The following is a 19,726-nucleotide window of genomic DNA, read 5'->3' as shown; positions in this document are numbered from 1 at the left end:
AGGGAGTAATGTTTGACAAAGGTATGGATGGAAGACTACATTGCTGCATCGCAAATATCCTTAATTGCAACTCCCCGCTGCAGGGCTGTGGATGTAGCCATGCCTCTAGTGGAGTGAGCTTGCAACCCCTCAGGAGGGTCATTGCCCGCTAATCTGTAACATTCAGTAATGGTGAGGATAATCCACATGGACAAGGTGTGTTTGGTAACAGCCTGGCCCAATCGGTGTCCAGTGTAACCCACAAAAAGCTGGTCGTCCACTCTGACACTGGACATCCTAGAGATATAGAAGCTCAAAGCTCTCCTAAGGGCCAACCAACGGAGTCTCTCCTCTTCCTTATCAGGATGAGGGGGAGGATAGAAAGCAGGAAGTACCACTTTCTGGCTCAGATGAAACTCAGACACTACCTTAGGCAGAAAGGACGAACGTACCCTCAGTACAACCCTATCCTTGTGGAACACAGCAAAGGGTGGCTTAGATGAAAGTGCCAGCAATTCACTCACTCTGGCGAGCAGATGTAATTGCAACCAAGAAAACCGTCTTGAAAGACAACAGTCTCAAAGGACAAGAGTGCAGTGGTTCAAACTGAGCACCCATGAGGAATTTCAAGACCAAATTCAGATCCCAACCCGGCACCTGAAAAGGGCATGGCAGGAACACGTTCGTGAGCCCTTTTAGAAATTGGGAAATCAAAGGAATCTGAAAATAAGAGCATTCTTCAAACGAGCGCTTGAAAATAGACAGTGCCTCCAGGTAACCTCTAATGGTGCCCACTTGAAGACCCTTGTGGGTCAAAAAAAGCAAGAAAGAAAGATCCATCGGAATGGAACACTGAAAAGGATCGACATGGTTTCCTCTGCACCAATCGCAAAACTTACGCCAACGGTACAGGGATTTGGTTGTCGGCCTCCTTCCCGAAAGCAAAACCTCCATCACGTCATCCGGGAGGTCCCAATCCTTATATCTCAACCTTTCAGAAACCAAGCGTGAAGGTTGAGAGACTTGACCTCTGGATGTTGAACCCGACCCCCCTCGCGAGTGAGAAGATCCTCTCTGTGGTGAAGACGGCGTGGGGGGCAGATGGACAGTTCTAGAAGGTCCGGGTACCACGCTCTCCTGGCCCAACCAATCCGGAGCAATGAGGATCATGTGGGATCCGAAGCGCCGCAACCTTCTTAGCACCTGAGGAATGACGGGGACCAGAGGAAACGCGTACAGAAGTGGGAATGACCAATACACGACGAATGCATCCCCCAAGGCTCCTCTGGGAGGAAATTCCGTTGAGCAAAACCTCTCGCACTTCCAGTTGGCACTGGTCGCAAACAGATCCACTTGAGGGGTTCCCCAAAGAGCGGAGATCTCCAGAAGGACTTCCTGGGCCAACTCCCACTCGTGGTACACCGCGCTCTGCCTGCTCAGAGCTTCCGCCGCCGCATTCTCCCCTCTGGCTAGATGAACTGCAGGGAGTGAGATTCCTTGCTGTATCCCCCAGAACCACAGCTGCATCGCCTCTCTGCACAGCAGGAGTGACCCCAACCCCTCCTTTTTTGTTGAGGTAATGCATGGCCACTGTGTTATCCGTCATGATCAGGACACACTTCCCCCGCACAGACGGCAGAAAAGCCTTCAGGGCTAGCCTGATGGCCCTCCGCTCCAAGAGGTTTATGTGGAGTATGGACTCAGACGGAGACCAATGACTGCTGGCTGTCAGCTCGTTGGCGTGAGCTCCCCATCCTGTGAGGGAAGCGTCCATCACCACCGTCACCTCCGGCCACGGTTGCAAAAAAGGCTCCCCCCTTCATCAGATTTGCTTCGCTGGCCCACCACAGAAGATCCTGCGTAGACTGAGAGCGGAATCTGAATAGGTGTCATGCCCCGAGTTGGTAGACATTTGTGGGGCCGCTGGCGTCTAAGACGCTGTTGCTAATGCCGTTCCGTTGCCTGGCAAAGCGTCCTAACGGTCTATCTGCTCCGACGCTGTCTGCCGCCGATTGCTATTTGTTCCCTCCCCTTCCGGCGGACATCGCTTTGCAACCCTGGGCTTGGTGTTTCGCTTTGCCTCTTTGGGAGGTATCGCTAGTATTTCTCCGCTCAGTATGCATTGTACTCTGCCTTTTCCTGTCCCCTTTTCTCCTGCTTCAGCAGGCTTTTCTTGCTGTTTCCTTCCTGCCTTACCGTTCTGTGTTCGGCTTTCTCTTCTCTCCGCTCTGCTTTCCTACGCTCTGTTTTTCTCGCACGCTCTGACCACCCCTCTTCCTTCCGCTTTGATACTTACCTCTTTTCCTGTTGTCACTTGTATTCCCCACGAACCATATTCAGTGGCCTGCTCGTCATCGCTCCTCTCGTTGACGAGGCACCGCTGTTCTCCGGCAACTGGTCTCTGCGATACTGATACCAACTCGGCATACACTTTAGGGTTTTTTTGTGCCCAAGGGCTTTTTCCCCTATTCCGGCTGTTCCGGAACGGGGCCCCTGGGTTGTTGTTGCCAGCTCCCACGGTGGCTTCATTCTGTGACAAGCCACACCGGCAAACAAAAAAAAGAAGCATTTGGGAGAGAAGGCTACACGAATTGCAACAGGAGGATCTAGATTCAGGTGAGGAGGAGGGCGGTTCTTTTCAGACCGGTAAAGAAAGCACAAATGCTGACAATAGGATCCGACATCTTGCCTGAGAATTGCAACCACTGCATTTTGAGAGCCCATTGAGGGGATCTCATTCTCAGTCTGGCCTCTGGCACCAGAAAAATGCAGGATGCCATGAGGCCGAGCAACCTTAAGAATTCGAAAGCAGGAAGATTCTGGACATGTTGGAACTTGTTGATCATCTGTACAATGTGATGAGCCCTCACATTGGGAGGCGAGCACTTCCCCAAGGACGTGTTCAACACAGCCCCGATGTACTTCGAGCTGCTGGGAAGGTGTCATGTGGGACTTCTTGAAATTGAGGGAGATGTCCAGCTCGTGTAGGGAGAACGTGCCTGGATCAGCCAGTCGTCCAGGTAGGGGTAGACATGAACCCCCCCCCCCCCCCCGAGATACGCTGCCACCACTACCATCAGCTTGGTGAAGACCCTCGGGCGGAGGTCAATCCGAATGGCAGGACCCGAAACTGATAGTGTGAGTTGCCAGCCGCAAACCTTAGGTATTTTCCGTGCTTTGGATGAATCGGCACATGAAAATAAGTATCCTGTAGGTCCAGAGACACCAACCAATCCTGAAGTCGAAGGGCCTGAAGGACCTCAGAAAGAGTGACCATCTTGAGCTTGTCCTTCCTGAGGAACTTTTTCAACCAACTCAAGTCCAAGATGGTCTCAGTCCCCAGTCTTTCTTTGGAATCAAAAAATATGGGGAATACCACACCTTGTTCCTCTCCGCCACAGGCGCCAGTTCTATAGCACCTTTCTCCAGCAGGGCCAAGATTTCCTGCACAAGGAGCGGATCCGGAAGCTTCAAAGAGAGATTCCGCGGTGGATTGTTGTGAGGCCACTTTAGGAAAGGAAGGCAGTAACCTTGGGCTATTGTATCCAGAACCCACACATCCAAAGTAATAGCTTGCCATTCTTTGAGATGCTGAGACAGTCTCCCCCCAACCGGTAAACAATGCAACATGGCCTCATAGCTGTTTTGGAGCGGCTGTGGCAGTGCCTGAAGGCAAAGAGGAATCTGCCTAAGAGGCTTTGGCACCTCTATTTCCCCATCCACCATGGGTACCTATACCTTTATGGTGATTAGCGGCGCCTCTTGTTCTACCAAAAGAGGAGTAGTAACAAAAGGAACCCCCCCCTCCACTGTTGTCCCCAAGGACGAAAAGGTGGAGGTTGACGCACAGCTGTGCCCAAAGATTTAGCAGCCGCTTTGGAGGTCTGCAACCTCTCAAGGCTCTCGTCAGCCTTGCTGCCAAACAAATGAGAGCCATCAAAGGGCATGTTCAGAAGACGAGCTTGCACATCCGGAGCAAACCCTGACTTCCGCAACCACGTAAACCTGGATATGATGGTGCTCGCAGCCATGACTGGCAAACACTATCAGTCGTGTCCAACCCAGACTGAAGGGATTCACACATGGCATCCTTGCCATCCTGCACAAGAGCAAGGAACCCATCCCTTTCTTCCCCCTCAGCATTATGCTCAGCCCAAGAGAGACACTTCCACAGAGTATGTGAAAACCTTGCCAAGGCACAGGTGGAGTTGGCCGACTTCAGTGCCATACTCCCCGCAGAAAAGACCTTGCATGCCCAACCATCAAAGCGATTGTCGTCCCCATCAGGAGGGATGGTAGGGTACGCCGCCTGCCTCGAGGTGGCCGTAGCCGCCTGAACCATCAAACCCTCGGGAGTGGAGTGAGTGGAAAGGTAGCTGGGGTCGCTACTGGATGGGCTGTATTTCTTCGTCAACGACTTGTTGACCGCCGGAAGAGTCTCCGGGGTCTGCCAAGTAGCTGCCACCCTTTTCTGTAAAGCCAAATGAAAAGGCAACACTGGGTGAGTGGACGGACCCTGATCCAAAATCTCAGTCAGGTCATCCTGATCGAATTCAACCGGCGGACCGGACCACCCTAGATACTCTAACTCTAGACATCAACCTCCTATAGGAGGATTCAGCATGAGCCCTAGGCTCTGGCCTACCAAACTCCACCTCAGGAGTTGTGCCAAGGCCACTGGCATCATGCAACGACTGACCAACTCATCCAACTGACTGTCCTCAGAAAAACCCATGTCAGGAGCCTCAGGAGTTTCAACAGGCTCAAGCTCCATATCTGACCTCTCCTCATCCTCAAATATCATGCAGAGAATGAAAGAACTCCTTCCTAGGGAGAGGAGCGGCTCTGGAGTCCACAACAGGCCTCACAGTCTTGGCTAAAGCCTTTCTCTGTTAGGATCCACCGTAACAGGGGCTTCCACCTGCAAATTCCAGCCATTTTGGCCCAATGGCATCAAGGGAGCCAATGGCTTCGGCGTCGACAAAGGCGCCGAAGGCTCCGTGGGCTGGCCCGAAGGAAAAGCCCTGACAGCCGCACTCGACAGACACGGTGTCAACGCCGACCTCGACACCTTCCCAGATTTCGCCGGTTTCGTTTGGGACAAAGATCGAGATCTGGATCTGGCACATCTCTGGCGATCCACCTGAGCCTTGTCAGAACGGAACCTCGACGGTTCCCCATGTTTATCGTGCTGAGTGTCCGGGCCTGAATGCGCGCAAGCATCGGACCGAGACCGTTCCATGCCGGCTTCTACCAAAGGCGCGGACGGAACTGTGTCCTGGGATTGAAAAATCACCACCATTTGATCCCTCAGGAGTTGAGGATTTAGTGGCCTTGGCAGTCAACAACTGGCACTTCAAGCAGTCGTCGGTATCATGAATTTCGCCCAAACACCACAAGCAGATTCGGTGCAGGTCCGTAATAGACATTTTGGACTTACAGTCCCGGCATGTCTTAAACCCAGACCGCTGAGTCGGAGGGGTAGAAGATGAAGACATTTTCTTCGAAGAAGATAACACGAGGCGCACCGAGTTCTCGAAGCAAACACGTAGAACTGAGGCTACGGGCGCTGTGCATCCTATTTATAACATCCGGTGACGTCACCCTCGATCGAGGACTTCGAGGGACATCAACCCGACGCCATCGACACAGGACACCCTCTGCCGAAAAATTTCCGAAGCAGCACAGCTGTGGACATTACATGTCAAAGATGTGGAATACGTTGGAGGACAATATATTCGAAACATCATTCTCCTCCCTTTAGTCGGCCTTTCTTCTGCTTCAGTCCCTGTGTGTTTTATCTAAACCCTCTTTCCTGTACCTTTACACCCAAGACCCTTTTCTTCTTTCTCCACAAACGACACTCTAGACATCACTTAAGGGGGGCACAGTATGCCAACTTCCTGACAACTCTCTCAGCTATTAGACCACTATAGTGGTGATTCGTCATGGTAGAAAAACTGTTTTTCATATTAATGTAGGAATTTTAGTACTTAACGGTTTGTATCTATTACTTGCACAACTTCTATATAAAGAGTATATCTTTTCAGGAATCCCTTATCGAGTGCAGAGAGAGGTGGAGAGAGAGAGAGAGAGAGTGAGTGCAGAGAGAGAGAGGGTGAGTGCAGAGAGAGAGAGAGAGAGAGTGCAGAGAGAGAGAGAGTGAGTGCAGAGAGAGAGAGAGAGTGAGTGCAGAGAGAGAGTGTGAGTGCAGAGAGAGAGTGTGAGTGCAGAGAGAGAGAGAGAGAGTGTGAGTGCAGAGAGAGAGAGTGTGAGTGCAGAGAGAGAGAGAGAGAGAGTGTGAGTGCAGAGAGAGAGAGTGTGAGTGAGTGCAGAGAGAGAGTGAGTGTGTGTGTGCAGAGAGAGAGAGAGAGAGAGAGAGAGAGAGAGAGAGAGTGCAGAGAGAGAGTGTCACACTCCGCCGCGACTGGCGTGCATGGAGCCGATGGCGTTGGAGCGGCCATTAGCTGTTCCGCCACGTCCCCATGCAACGCTCAGTGGCGGTCTAGTCTTTCGGCCGGCCGCCGGGGGAGATCGCTTTTTAGCCGCTCCTACCCGGAAGTCTGCGCGTTGCAACCTACTCGCGTCAGGCTTTCGGGTTGGAGCGCTCGTAAGTTTTTCTCCCTTTGTGTGCTGCACTGCGCCTTTTCTCGGTGCCGGCTTCTATTCCCAACTGCTAGCGCCCTTCCTCTTGTCTTTCTTTGGTCCTCTCTCCCTGGGATTCGCAGGCTCTCGCCAGGTTTAGCAGGGAGCTTAGTACATATTTTCCCTTCCCTTTTCCTCCAGCTTTCCCCCTCTGTCTTGCTACAGTGTTTTCGCGGTCTGTCTCTGAGACTCCCCCCGGGTTCCTCTATAGGCAGGCTCTCCAGTCCACTTTTTACTGTATGCTACTTTCCTGCCGGCTTCTCATACAAAGACTTACCTTCTGCTATTTCGAGTTGAAGACCATCACAGTCCATCACCCAGGGGTTTTTTATGCCTACGGCTTTTTCCCCTCTGGTCTGAACCGGAGGAGGGCCCCCCCCAGACCTTCTATTTGGAAGTCAGGGTGGCTTCCCTTTGGGGCAGATCCCTTTCACAAAAAAAAGGAAAGAAGAAAGAAGAGCTGTGGAAGAAGCGGTTCGGAGGAACCTTACACTCAGAACTCACAGGTGAGGAGGAAGGGGATTGGAGTGACTCGGAAGGGGTGAAGGGAACACCTGAATCTGACAGAGAGAGAGAGTGAGTGCAGAGAGAGAGAGAGTGCAGAGAGAGAGAGAGTGCAGAGAGAGAGAGAGAGAGAGTGCAGAGAGAGAGTGTGAGTGTGAGTGTTGTTTTGCAAAGATATTTGCAAAGAGATGTTTGAGACAAAAGCATTAACAAACCTGAATGTGACATTCTTAAAGGAAACCTGCCCCATCAAGGAATGAGTGGGAATCGTTGCTCCTCCAGTTATTCGAATCTCAGGTTCTAGCAGCATATACTCGAAGACACGAGCCCCAGAACTAAGCCCTCTGATGACCTATGTGAAGAGAAAAACGAAATTACCAACACAAGGAAGAAATGCCATCGCCTGAAAAAACAAACAAGACACCACACAGCATTTACAATATTGGAAATAAGTGAATCCTTTCAGAGACGCATGAACACAACAATCAGGGGCATTTGAGATTAGCACAAAACGTGTACCAAAGTCATAAGCCTCATAGCACTCCTTTGTTGAAAAATTCAAGTCGAGTTTTCTTGTTTAATTTAACCACGGTCAGCCAGGTACTTGTTCTGAAAATGGATATGGCATTTTTAAACATCATTTTAATGTAAAAGCCTTGGGCATCAATTATTGTTCACGTTTATTTCATCTGCAGTTTATAACACATTAGTAAATTAATAATTTCCACAAAGAAAAATATCTTAAGTAAAGCACAAAATAAAACCACTTATGTACTGTAGTTATTCTCTTCATGAAAAGCCTGGTGCAAAGCAGCTGGTGGTCCGACCATCGGTTATTAAAACTGCTAGTCAAATGATAAATTGCTTAAAGGCATAATGTCCACTGATGGTAAAGCTTGACCAAATATTGTAAAAAGATGTATGCAAGACCATGATCTAATAGACCATTTATTCTGTAGATTCCTAAATGTGTGAGTCAACAAGTGAAATTCATAAGTAGGCAAGAATGAAACCAAACCTATTTCCATTTAGAAAAAGGGGAAAATACCACCCCCATCTATCTTTGCTAGCATCTTCTTGTATTTCTGTTAGGGAGAATTCTCTCTTTAGGCTGAATTTCCTAACCTAGTGAGTCCCCCAGCAGCTCTGCTGGATTTCTGGAGTTTGTTTTTTTCTCCTGCCAAGAGTGAGACTCTTTTTCTCCCACTCTTGGACATGATTTATGGTGTTCCTTTGACTGTTAATGTGGTTTATGGGCTATGGGGTCCTACTATGTGTGTTACACAGCACCCTCCGTGCAGACAGAGGGGTGTCATAGTGACACCCCACCATAGACTCCATACCCTGGGACTGACTACTGTCTACCAGGGCATGTAAAGTCACCATTGGCTTTACTAGTCCCAAATTATTGACAGAAACCAGTACAAACCATCATATTGTGGACGTACTGGTCGGGGCAATTCGATTGCCCCGGGGTCTGTTAGTCGAGGGGGCACGTCTCCGTCCCCCCTGATCGAGTTTTGGCTGGTGGCAGTGGAAACTACTTTTTATATTCGACCGCCAATATTTCCCTATGGGATTTTCCCATTGTTCGAGGCTACCAACTTTAATTATTTAATTCTCATAGCCTCGAACATACCGCCGGTTTATTTAATTAATATTAATTCGCCGGTTGGTATTTTTTGCCAGGGCTCGATTCTAAAATGGCGTTGGTGTTCTCTTCTGTGACTCCAACCCAAGTCGAGCCCTTTGTTCCACTTTTTGGCGGGCTTCTCCACAGAAGCCTCCAAAAGTGGTGCCACTCTGTCTGGGTACCACAGAGGGTGTGGGAGGGGGTTTAGGCACCCTGGACTGAGTTACCTTGGTAACTCAAGTCGCACTCTTGTGTGATTGGCCCAAGTGGTGAGCCGGTCGGCTCACCACTTAGCATGTCTGATTGACAGCTAGGCTGAGTGAATGGGGGTATGCTGCATAAAAGCAGGGCTTTGGGGACTGGAACTTCAGAAGTCGCCACAGGACCTGAGAATCCGACGAGGGTGAAGCTGAGCCGACCTACCACGACGACACCACCGGTGGAGCCCTGCGGAACCGACTCACCACTTCCCGACGACAGAGAAGGTCTCCCGGCTGGAGAGGCTTCTTCCCCTGACTGGTGGGCACAACCAGTTTACCTTCTTCTCTTCGCACCCCAGACCGGTTTGTGGTCGAATTGCCCGTGCCAAGCACCCCGGCAGCCGGATAGCCACTTACCACTGGACCGCGAATCAACGGACCGCTCCTTGTACCTGAGAAACTCTGCGGCTGGTTTCTTCCCTGGCAGTGCAACGGACTCCTGTCTTCCTCCCCCGGACGCAGCACCGACTTGCATCCGCTGCCAGGAACAACTGCCCCCGCTGGAGTATTCTCACCACTTTAAGGTACCCTGTCCGCCAGGCCTCCCTTTCTAAAGATTGCTAGAAGGTAATAATAACCCCTTAACCTTCTGGACTGGGCTGGCCGCCTTGACCCTCTAACTGGTCCCTTTCTTTGGTCCAACTCCTTTTTGAACCGTTACAAGACTTTTGTGCACTGCAACCGTGTGACCTTGGACACATTTAGTTTTGATGCTCTTAAAGCGGATCCGGCCTACTGACTCTGAATTCACGGTCTTACTTTGCCTTCCTCACTTGTTGTGTTCGTGAAAAGGTGTTGGAATCTGTTTCAATTTATTCTCTGCTTTTCTCTCCCTTTTTAAAACGAATTATTAGAGTGCCATCTACGTTAAGCGCTCACCGCTGTCTGAAAATAAGTGGGGCTTTACTTAAGACTTGTCTAATATTCTTTAAAGGGAGTGTATATCTTTTAGTGGACATGTTTTTGAATTGCTTACTATTAGTGCCTGTGTGTTTTTCTAGATGTGGTTTTAAATAAATAATTATATCTCTTTTACACCAAGCCCTGGTCAGTGTTTACTTGTTCTATTGTGTTCTCTTGACCTATTGTGAATACTCTGTATACTGCCTAACTCTTCTTGAGGGAAGTCTGACTGCTCAGCCACAGCTACCAAGTGAATCTGTGTGGTACAGACTTCTACCAAGTGGGTTTACTGCAAAAAACACCTGTAGTCCTAAATCCTTTGCAGTGGTCCCAGAGGGAACTGCACAGGTTTCTGCCTAACAATTTCTTTTCCTAATTTTGGTAAAGGCAGACGTAACAAAGTTCCCTGCCTGACTGTGGGGACAGTAATTGAAGGGACCAAGAGTGCCAGGGTCCTCCGTAAGCTAGCTGTCGATGATGAGCCCACGGGGAGTATGGGGATGATCCCTTCATTGTCCTTATTGCTTGGCAGGGGGCAGTCCCATGGAAAACAATCAACGCAGTGACCCTTTAAGATGAGGGCCTGTGAACCCTCAGGAAGAAGTTTAAAAAGGACATCCTGGTCTCCAACCCAGGCCTTCCTATCACTGACACCTATACCAGTGCCTCCTCCAGGCAAACTTTCACAGACATCCTCTGTCGTGTCCTCACCAGACCAATGGACTCTACATATGATCTCTGTGCTTTCTCCCTTCTCCTATTAATGGTGGCACCCGGTGGGAGACCCTCTTGGCCTGCTTCCCTTCCTCTAAGGTCATCATTAATGTTTACTTGAATGGTACCGTCTTGGTCCAAGGCCCTCAAGCCAACCTTCTCCTCTTTGAAAGATGCTTCCCGTGCCTCATCAATTTCCTCTCTTCTCCTGCTGTCCCCCCGGCTCTCTTTCCTACCCCTGCTGTTTCCTCCCGGGCTACCTTGCCCTCTCCTCCCTCTTCTGCCCCCCCTCGGGCTGCTTCTACACCTCTGCAGGGCGTACCTCTGATTTATACCCCTGCCCGGAAGTCTTTGAAGGACGGCAACCTTCACCATATTGCCACTCTAAAATCTCGCTAAACTGTCGAACACTCCTCTGACATCTGCCGCCTCCTGAAGGAACTTGACCTCGATATCCTCGGTCTCACCGAGACATGGTTCACGGCCAGCTCTGTCACAAGCTTTGACACTCTCCTCCCTGGTGGCTACAAGATCCTCTGCGCGCCCAGTTCCAACCGGAGGGGTGTAGCCCTGATCTTCCCTGAGTGGATACCTGCCTCTGTCATTCCTACGCAGGCCTACTCCTCTTTCAAATGCCTCATCTGCAGGCTCTCTCTCTCTCTCTCTCCGGCCATTCTCTTACTGTGGCTACCATCTATCGGCCACATGGTCAAATCTCCGCCTTCCTCTCTGAGTGGGCAGACCTCTCCTCTTCCCTCCTCATCTCAACCACTCAACTCCTCCTTCTTGGAGACTTCAACATCCACCTGGATGCTTCCTGTCCTTCCGCTGGACTCTTTCGTGACCTCTGCGACTCTCTCACTCTCTATTCTCGCCTCTGGCCCGACTCACTCTGCAGGGCACACTCTGGATGTTCTGATCTTTTCAGACCGCCCTTTCTCGATCCCTCTCGCCACTCCTCTCTCCTGGAGTGATCACTTTCTCCTTTCCTCCCATTTTACCCTCTCTACCCCTACGCCTAAGCCAACTCCAGCACTGCCACCTATCTTCTCGGTTATCCGACCCATGAAGCGTGTGCCAGTTGAGGCTTTTCTCCCCCCCACATCCCTCCTTGGCTGACTCACACCCTGACACAGCCCTCTCCATGCTCCACTCTGCTATATCTGATACTCTCAATGTTCTTGCCCCTGTCATGAGGAACTGCTTGAAGCCCAAAGCCATGTGCAACTCTTGGTATGACTCAGACCTCGTCACCCTTAAACACAAGTGCAGGGTGGCTGAGAGGAAATGGCATGCTTCCGGTACATCCTCTGATAAACTGGCCTGCTGCCTGCTCCAAAGGCAATACCGGCTCTCTGTCCGCACCAAAAAGAGAGCCCACATTCAAGCCTGCGTCTCCGCGGCATCTAACAACTCGAGCCTGACTCTTTAAAATCTTCAAGGAACTGGACAATCCTGCTGCCGTCTCTGCGTCTCCTGTGCCCTCGCAGGCCCTCTGCACGGCACTGGCTTCTCATTTCATCTCTAAAACTCAGGACATCCTGTCCTCTCTCTCTTCCTCCTCCCTCTACTCCCTGCTCTTCCTCTTGCCCTTCTTCAGCCACCTCTCCTCCCTCCTTCTCTGCCTTTCCCCTGTTCTCCTCAGACGAGGTTTCTAGACAAGTCTGATCTATGAAAGTCTCATCAAAACCGGTTCACCCCTGTTCCTCCAAAACCATCAAGGGCCACATTGACACCCTGGCTCCCGCTCTGGCTGATTTCTGCAACCACTCCTTCCGCACTGGAGTCTTCCCCTCCCCCCTGAAGCACTCCCTTGTGCACCCTCTTAAACTCTCTACCGACCCTTCCTGCCCGGCTAACTATCGTCCAATCTCCATCACTCCTTTCCAAGGCAAACACCTGGAAAAGCTGGCCATCTCCCAGCTTAATCTTCACTCTGAATCTGTTGGTTGCCTTCATGACCATCAGTCTGGCTTCAGAACTGCCAGAAGCACAGAAACTGCTCTCCTGAACATCTGTGAAGACGTGCTCTCCAACCTTGATTCAAACACCCCCTGTGTCCTCATCTTTTGACACGGTCAACCATGCCATCCTGCTCAACCGTCTCCGTGATAACCTGGGTATCACTGATCAGGCCCTGGCTTGGTTGATCTCCTTTCTCTGCGATCGACCCTCCCAGGTCCAACTTGGGTCCTTCCTCTCCTCTAGCTCTATCTCTACCTGTGGTGTTCCCCAGGGGTCTAAGCTTTCTCCCTGGCTGTTCAACCAATACCTGGCACTTCTCGCCCACCGCATTGCTGCTCTCTGCCCAAACTTTCAGTGCTATGCGCATGACACTCAACTCATTTTCAGGCTCCCTTCTGCCACCTCTTCTCCTTCTCTCATCTCTGACTGTCTGTCCGCCATCCAGGAGTGGTGTGTCGCCAATGATCTCTGCTTTAATGACAGTAAGACCGAGATTCTCCTCATCAGCACACCTGCTCTCTCCTTTCCTGTCACTCTCTGGCCAGCCTCTCTTGCCCTTCTTCCTGCTCCCACCTGTGAGGCTAAAACCCTTGGGGTCATCTTCGACTCCACACCTTCGTTCTCTCCTTATAAGTCACACTACCAGCTGCACCTCCTCAGAGGTATTCTTCCTTTCTTCTCCTTCCCCCAGAAGCTACCAGTCTCCAGAGCTCTGGTTCTCTCTAGGCTGGACTACTGCAACATCCTCTTTCTAAATCTGCCTGCCTCTACTCTCTGCCCTCTGCAACTCATCCCAAACAGGACTGTAAAACTTGTCCTTGGCCTCAAGCCCAGGGATCATATTTCTCCAGGACTGAATTCTCTGCACTGGCTCCCAGTGGCGGCGAGGTTTAAGTTCAAAACCCTCTGCATTGTCCACAAGGCCATCTGGGGCCTCAATGCCGTCAACTCTCTCTTCCTAAATATCTTCCTTCTCGAGCTCTTCGCTCATCCGCCTCCAACTCCCCCAGGGCTAGTCGCTTCTCCAAGCAGCAAGTTGGTGGTAGATCTTTCTTCTGCTGGGGTCTCCCTCTGGAAAAGCCTCTCTGCCTCTATGAAACTTGAGGAGAACCATCTCTGGTTCCGGAAGCACCTCAACACCTTCCTCTTTGCTTCTGCTTTTTCTCCTCCTCTCCCTTACTGATCTGCTGGCTGATTCTGAAACTGCACTGGTTACCAGGCTGCCCTATGATCCCTGGCCCATGTCCCTGCCCCGCCAGTTGCACACCTGCACTGCCCCCCTGGCAACCCTTGCCCTCAGGTACTGTTTCTGTATCCCTACAGCCCCTTCTAGCACTTGACATCTGATGTCTGGACTTACCCCCTGCACTTTCCACCAGCTGGCCGCACTTTTATTTATTATTTATTGTCTTTATTTATTTTACTGTTATCCCATTTACTGCACTGCCCCCTCCACTCCCCCCTGCACTTTTTCCCCTTCCCTGCACTTGCACAATCTGAATGTCACCCAGCCTAGTAGGATCGCTGTCTGTCTTCCCTCCGTTTCCCCTCCCTTGCCTCGTCGCACCTTGAAACACTTGTGTATACACGCGTTATAAATATCATAACCCAGACTCGAGGCAGAGAGGCATCCCATGTCTGTTGAGTCCAACCATCAACATAGTGAAAGTACATCTGAACAAATCCGATCCAGAGGGAATGCTCCATTGTTAAGCTGTCACCAGGAGCACAACGGACGTACTGGATCTCATGGATTTCTGCAGCGTCCCAATCAGTATAAGCATTTGCAAGGCTCACATGGAATCCAAATCCAACATGGCATATTGGCCCCATGACCAATTTATCTGGAGGACTTAGGAGACCCACACAGTACAGGCAAAACTGCCAGAGAAGGGCTAAGCTCCTCACTGCAAGCAATGACCTAAGGAGGATTTGTCACGGTACTATGAAAGGTTCTGGGATTTTGAGAAAAAAGCTCCTGCTGTTAAGGGAGTCAGGAGTACAGTTGTGGATGGTTGGAGAAGGAGAAGCAACATTAGAGAAGGTTGGAGAAAGAAGCAACAAAGGTTTTGAAGTAAATATACATGAAGGAGAATTTGTGTACAAGAGGGATCCAGGAGAGGGTGATAGAGCATGGCTTGAAAGCAGGGAGGTGCAGGTCATAAGATTGGAAGTAAAAAGTAGAGATTTGGGAGGCAAAGAACGCTAACACATGGTGGCAGAAGGACCCCAGCAGTAAAACGAGGGGAGGTGCCCACAAGGTAAGGTATAAAGAAGAAAGAAGGAACATTTGCATTTCAAAGGCAAAAGGGCATAAAAGAAGAGTGGTGGAACATCAGCATTTAAAAAGGTAGGAGGTGCCCAGGACAGATGGGAATGGGACATCGATTTATGAAAGGTGCTTAAAAAAGTAGAAGGAATTAGAAAAAAAGACAAGAAGTTGCTCGTGGACCTAATGAGTGAGGTAGCATAGTGTAGAATTGAAGTATGATCAGGATGACCTCTGCACAGGTCCCTTCATCCTTTTGCCTGACCACAACAGGCCAAAAGCAGAGGAGAATTAAGATGTTAAGGACCTAATCCATCTTACACCCAACAAGATAACGCCCCCAATGAACTTGAAAGACCAAGTCACGGAAAACAAGGGGGAATAATGAGGGGACATCCCTGTGAGGCTACTGTTGGGTTATTGTTATTATTTTGAGGGTATTTACTGAGCAAGGACCTAGTAAACGGAAGCAACAGGGCTCTTTACAAGTCAGAGGGAAGTACATCGTCAGAGAAGCAAAGATAAAAGGGAGCGGGAAAACAACAGGGGAAAGAGAGGGCAGGCAATTTGACAGCCAGGGATGTACAAGCAGTCAGGTGAGGGTGCAGGGAGGAGCATATCACCCAGTCACAGGTTAGGAAGGGAGTGGAGAGTGTGTTAGTGCAGAACTGCTCCTTGAAGAGAAGGTTCTTAAGCTACTTTCCTTGGATTGTGGTCTCCCAAGAACCCTAGAAGGAGAGGAGTCGCAGACCAATGTGAAAACTTAGACTCAGTAAAAACTTTGCCAGACGCTCTCACCCTGGAGGAGAACCCAGAGGGAAGCCTTGGGCTGAGGAAATTCCATCTGGAACTTTCAGCTAGTCTGGACCATCTGGCTAATCCGGACACTTTTGTTAAGCTTTATTGCTTCCTAGTTTTTTTTTTTCCTTTTCATTTCTTTTATTTGTGAACGGTTTGTCAAAAACCTTTACAAAAAGAAAAAGAAAATACCTGAATAAAAAGATCTTCAGAGATCATAAAACAATCTAGATTACACATATTGACAATTTATATTACGATTAAAAAAGAAGAAAAATTTCTATATTGCTAATCATCATGTAAACACAACACACAAGGAACGTAAACAGATAAGAATATGTAAAAAGAAGTAAGCAGAATAAGAAAATAAGGACGATTTTAGCCCAAAAGACCAAACCTATGTGTGACCATAAGGACATATTAACAATTAAGTTATGTTTCCTCCTTATGAAAAGGTACTGACCATGTCTTAACAAATGCTGCAACCGCCACCCGCTCAGCTGGCAATTTGGAGTTGAGCATTCTTTTCCATTCTTTATCAAATCAACCTTTTCAGATACACCCATAATTTTATCAAAATAAGCAGATCGTACACGATGAAGTGCTGGGCAATTTATAAACAGAGGTTTGATATTTTCTACAACATTACTATCTTTATAGTGTCTCCTAGCTGTTTCGCAGGGGTCAATGGCAGCCCTTCTCAATAGTATTTCCTTGGATTGAATCAAGTTCCACCGAGGATATAATATCACAGATCGATGGTATCTACTACGGAAGATCAGAAGGTTGGGTGCAGTAACACCTCTAAGTTTATGTTCATTTGACAGGTGTTGCAGTGAAGCAAAACCATGCAATTTATCGGTCAAATGTATCCATTCTTGATCGTATAATGCCACTTTGACCTTACCTGAAATACATTGGAGAACTCCCATGTCTAAATTTAAATCAAGGAGTATTCCTTCACAGGTAGATTTTAACCTGGTTAAGAATCCACCAGAACCTGGATCTAAATGACAGAGGCAAATCTCACATGCTTCATAAGAGAGAGTACCCTGATCAGCCATCAGAATCTTTTGATATAATAGCAAACACTGCCATTGAACATGGATCTTAAGTGAAATTAATCCTAATTCAAATCACATGACTGCAACAGGTACCCCATTCAACACTCGCAAAACCCTTCTCCAAATCTTCCCTTCTAGATCATCTAACCAATGTTGGGATTTGTTTGGCCATAACTCCAACCCATATATTAACTTTGGAATTACCTTTACTTTGTAAAATTGGATAGTAGCTTTAATGGAAAAGCTTCCATATCTTCTGCCAATAAGAACTAGTTGATAAATTACATTTTTAGCTTTGCAATTTACTAAACTCTTTGTAGCTCCAAGGTTAGGTTTTGAGCTGAAATGAAAGCCTATATATATCAAGCTAGAGACTACTTCCAGGAGCTTTCACTGAAGTAGCCATTTACCGAAGTCATGTTTACTTCCTTGAGTAAATACCAACATTCTAGTCTTTAGTGGATTTATTACCAACGCGTTGTCCTTTGCATAGGTGGTAATAACTGTCTTCGCATCCCTACTTTCGATTATTCAAATATCTAAAAATTGTCGGCATAGGCAATCCATGAGGTTTTTATGCTACCAAATTTGGTTGGAATTAGCGCAGCCGTATCCAAAGATACACCAATGTCGGACACATATAAATTGAAAAGACAGGCGGCTAAAACACAGCCCTGTCTCAGACCATGACGTGTAGCAATTCTGCATGATAGGTTGCCTGCTTGATTTAATTGACACACACCTGTGTTCGAATATAGACAAATAATTCATTGTAAAAGGCCTACCGGTATGTCCCATTTGGCTAATTTGGACCACAGCCTATTGCGATCGACCTTGTCGAATGCCACTGAAAGGTTTATTGACGACACATAGTTATTTTATGTGAGGAGCTACAAGCAGATTCTTGTAATTCATGCAAAACCACACCACTAATATTAGTGGAGTGGTGGTGCCAAAAACCAGTTTGAAAATGATTTAATCTGCCCGTCTCTTTTGCCCATTTTTCCAAATGCCCTAGAATTATACCGGCAAAGATTTTACTCTCAACATCTAGAAGAGCGATTGGTCTGTAGTTAGTTGGATTAGACCTCTAGCCCTTCTTACAGATCGGAACTATATGTGCCAGATTCGAAGATTAAGGAATCACTACTTTATCAATTATGCTAGCAAACAGGATGGATAATATGGTAGACCACACCATGGGTCCCTTTTCAATAGATAGGCCATTTCAGCCCACAGCCTCAGAGGATTTAGCTCTCTTAATTAGTGTGGTAATTTCATCTGAACCTGGCTTTGTAATAGAGAAGCCAATTGGGAGATGAACTCGCTCCTCATTGTTCGTTGTCATAGAGAGATTAATGCCAGAGTATAAGGTGTTAAAAGTGAGATACCCAGCAAGACTCAGACTACATTAACTTGGAAGGGAGATTTACAATTAGTTGCTGCATTAAATGTTTCCCAAAAAAGGCAAGTCTCTTTTGCCACCAATATTGTTAGCATAGATTCAGCATCTTTTTGTAATAGAGCGGCTTGATTTCTTTTGCAGAAATTTCTATATTTCTGCCTTATTATTTTTAGGTTGCAAATCTTAATTGTAGATTCACTCGTAGACTTCTTTTCCAACCTAATCGCTCTTCTAAATGCTTGTTTTTTTTTTTAACAAATTGTTCATTATATTGGTGGACCAGCCTCCCGTCCATCTTTTGCCAGTCCTTATTAACTGTCTTCAAACAACCTACGATTCAACTCAGGACGTCGACCACGTGTTAGGTCACCTCAAGCCTGGCTACAGAAAACCAATAGCTTTTCGTATTGTTTACAATATTGGTTGTAATATGTCTATATAAGTTAAACTCTACTATCACTTGTCACTAATAGGTGGTGGTCACTATTTAATTCCAAAGCACTTAAATGGAATTATATTTGTTTTTTTTATAAAAAAAACTTCTTTGAAATTACAAATTTAAATGCAAAGATGAAAAACAAAAAATTTTTTTGAATACTAATTGTTCCATGTTGAAATGCATAATTAAAAAATGCAACTCTATTACATGTGAATCTTTAAGTCTATTTGTGTTTAGGTTTCACACATGATTGAATACGTGTGACATGACTAAATAACTTAATGTATACTATAAAAAAAGAGTACCCCCTTTAAATCCAATTGTCAGAGCGAACCCACTTGTGTATCTTGTTCATTATATTGGTGACAATGTCTGCGCGGTTTATCTCTCATTTTCATTAGGTCATCCAACACCATTTTTGACAAAAATATCGATAGATTTGCTGTATAATTATTAACTCCAAAACAGGCAAGTTTGCTTTCATACGATGATTTTTCCAAAAGATCATAAGCTCTATATTTAATTTCCTTGACATTTTATGAGAGCATCTTACTCTATTACCTCTATTATTTATTGTCAAATTAATCGGACCCTTAGTTTTGACCTTAGCATAGGGCACATTACAATGTGTCATTACCATATAATGGTCGCTCCTTATGTTTTCTAACACTAAAGAATCTTCACATACGTTAAATAACGACAGTTCCATGTGTTAAAATCGCAGCAAAAATGGCAGTAGATACAAAATATTGCGGCAAAAAGGCAGTGGTTTTGCCGCTGCAATCCATGTGAAGGATGCGGGGGACAACCCCACAACCCTCGGACCCATTATACCATTTAAGGAGAGCGGGGAACACCCCTGCTCCCCTTAAATGGTATAATGGGGTACACCTTTACCGGGTCAAACCACAGCATTTTTGCTGCGATTTTATGCACAGGCAATATTTTTGCCGCAATTTTATCACTGCATACCATAACTACCTGTCAACAAATATGTAGTCCAGAGTCGTATAGCTCTGCCCTCTATGCCAGGTTGGTATACTTTGACCTGTCAGAGGATCTACTTCATTAACCATAAACAACTCTAGGCCGCGCATAGACAGGGCCCAATTCAGGCCTGCTGAAGCCGTAGCACCTTTAGGGAGAAA

The 19,726-nt window shown here is 47.6% G+C and overlaps 1 protein-coding gene across 1 annotated transcript in view; it reads right to left on the bottom strand.

Annotated features, from left to right (window-relative positions):
* The window catches only part of ABCB8 (ATP binding cassette subfamily B member 8), a 1,358,869-nt gene that overhangs the window by 402,120 nt on the left and 937,023 nt on the right, over positions 1-19,726 (bottom strand). The window contains exon 11 of the mRNA XM_069645969.1: positions 7,344-7,480. Coding sequence (XP_069502070.1) covers positions 7,344-7,480 — 137 coding nt within the window. The remainder of the gene's footprint in view (positions 1-7,343; positions 7,481-19,726) is intronic.

Source organism: Ambystoma mexicanum, chromosome 2p (genome assembly GCF_040938575.1).
Source record: "Ambystoma mexicanum isolate Mex_15411 chromosome 2p, UKY_AmexF1_1, whole genome shotgun sequence".
In the NCBI taxonomy this organism is placed as follows: domain Eukaryota; kingdom Metazoa; phylum Chordata; class Amphibia; order Caudata; family Ambystomatidae; genus Ambystoma; species Ambystoma mexicanum.
This window is presented reverse-complemented; position numbering and strand designations above follow the sequence as displayed.